The sequence below is a fragment of the Eimeria mitis genome, genomic scaffold (genome assembly GCF_000499745.2).
Source record: "Eimeria mitis Houghton genomic scaffold, Emh_scaff7928, whole genome shotgun sequence".
NCBI lineage: Eukaryota > Apicomplexa > Conoidasida > Eucoccidiorida > Eimeriidae > Eimeria > Eimeria mitis.
In genome coordinates this window covers 1-2,081 of record NW_024016183.1, presented here as the reverse complement: position 1 = coordinate 2,081, position 2,081 = coordinate 1, and the positions used below count along the sequence as shown (strand labels likewise).

Below are 2,081 nucleotides of genomic sequence, written 5' to 3'. Positions count from 1 at the left end.
GGACGTGGAATTCGATCGTCCAATGATGCTAGTTGATCCAGAGAGTGCGCAAAAAGGGCACGAGCCGAGCGTGGCAGTAGTCGCCGTTGTCAGTAAAGATGAAGTACAAGTTAAAAGCCAGCTTGAGGAAGAAGATGAAATGTACGTTCACTGTCGGGCTTCTGCTACACTTGCTCCGGCTGATAGTGTCTTCGACCTCGCTGAAGGATGGGGTTTCTTGGATGAAGCTAGAAAACGCATGCCGCAGGCTGTTCCTCCTGAAGAAATCTACAGTGCGATGGCTTTGTCCGGACTCCAATACAAGAAGAGGTTCCAGACCATACGTGAGGCCTACAGAAGTGAAACTGAAGCACTGTGCAGGCTCCAAATCCAGCAACCGTCTCTACCATTCGAAAGGAACTTCCGCTTCCATCCGGCTCTGTTGGATGGTGCCATCCAGTCCGCCTCACTACTACTAGACGACGTGCAGCCAACGCGTCCTATGGTTCCTGTCGGCATTCGCAAGGCAACAATGGCGCGATTGCCGCCAGATGTTGTTGTTTGGAGCCATGCGGTCTTAAAGAAGAAGGATTCGAACACAGCTATCCTAGACCTAACTATATTTGGAGGTAAAGGACGACCTTATGCAGTGCTAGATGATCTGACGCTACGTGTTGTAGACATGTCACAGCGCGCCTCCATCCCAAGGAATTTCCTATGGGAAGTAAGGTGGCGTCCACGCTTCCCTGATGGCGAAGTAAAGGCTTCTGCATCCACAAGAAATAGCGCCGGGGGTTCTCCAGGGAACAGCGGGGGTCAGCAAGATGATATCGAAACGCGCACGACATCTCCACAGTCTGACTCTCACCCGAGAAGAGCAGTTCCTATATTATTGCTTAACTGCCCTGAGGACTTTGTGGAAGGTACAAAGGAATGTGCCAGTTCAATACCTTTCCAGATGGCCTCAGTTGAGGCATTGCACGGTGCATTGGACCAAAAGGGGACAGAAGGCAAAGTGTTCAGTGCAATTGTTTACATGGGTGCTCTAGATAAACTGCGCTCTGAGGTAGACTGTATCGACGATTGTCTGACAATATCCAAGGCTTTGGCGCAAGCTCCAGTTCATGTTGAGATTCCTCCCACCTTTATTCTTACTACAGGGCACGTTCACGCAACAGAAGACGACGCGGTCTTCAACCCAGTTCATGGTGGTGTCTGGGGATTCTGCAGATCTGCTCGGCTTGAAGTCGAGAACATCATAGGGCGGCCGGTACACCTTGGATGTCTGGACATACCCCCAGAAGCAGCGAACGATCCCTCGGTACTTGCCCATATTGTCACGCAGGCAATACCCGATGATGACTCTCCTCCTGAAGTCGAGATTTGCTTCCGGGACGATGTCCAGTATGTCCCACGACTGTCTAAATCTCCCGTCGAGTGCCGTGGTCCAGTCGAACTATTTTTGGGTAACCGTGGCGCCTTGAGCATGCTTAAGCTACGGCCCCTACCGGCTGCAGCACGGGTCGATCCGCCTGAGGGGTGTGTTGAACTGCGAATTCGCTCGGTTGGCTTGAACTTCCGGGATGTGCTCAACGTCATGGGATTGTACCCAGGGGATCCCGGTTTACCGGGGGCTGATTGTGCAGGTACTGTGGTGCGAGTTGGGCCTGGGGTTAGCAGATTTAAAATCGGTGACTGCGTGTATGGGATAACTCCTGGTTGTTTAAGGAGTTTTGCCATAACATCTGCGGATCTCATACGACAGATGCCTACTAGTTTAACATTTGACGAAGCAGCCGCTCTTCCCGTTGTTGCATCGACTGTTGAATATTCCTTAGGAGATCTAGCTAAAGTGAAAGCAGGCGAAAGAGTACTGATACATGCGGTCACTGGGGGTGTAGGCATCACTGCGATTCAATACTGCCAGCGGGTAGGCGCCATTGTTTTCGGAACTTGCAGCGGTGGTCGCAAGGCTGAGTATGCCAAATCCCTGGGGGTTGAATACATAAGCACCAGCCGAGATGCGGCTACCTTTGCAAAGGATATGCGCGAGTTCCTGGGGCCGGATGGACACATAGATGTAGTACTGAACACACTCGTGG

At 51.8% G+C, this 2,081-nt stretch overlaps 1 protein-coding gene across 1 annotated transcript; it reads left to right on the top strand.

Annotated features, from left to right (window-relative positions):
* Nucleotides 1-22: 22 nt before the first annotated feature.
* Nucleotides 23-1,956, top strand: EMH_0093210 (type I fatty acid synthase, putative; the record flags this gene model as incomplete). Its single annotated transcript, XM_038023091.1, has 2 exons — nt 23-1,831; nt 1,939-1,956. The coding sequence occupies 2 exons, from the start codon at nt 23-25 to the stop codon at nt 1,954-1,956; spliced, it is 1,827 nt and encodes a 608-aa protein (XP_037878945.1).
* Nucleotides 1,957-2,081: the final 125 nt, after the last annotated feature.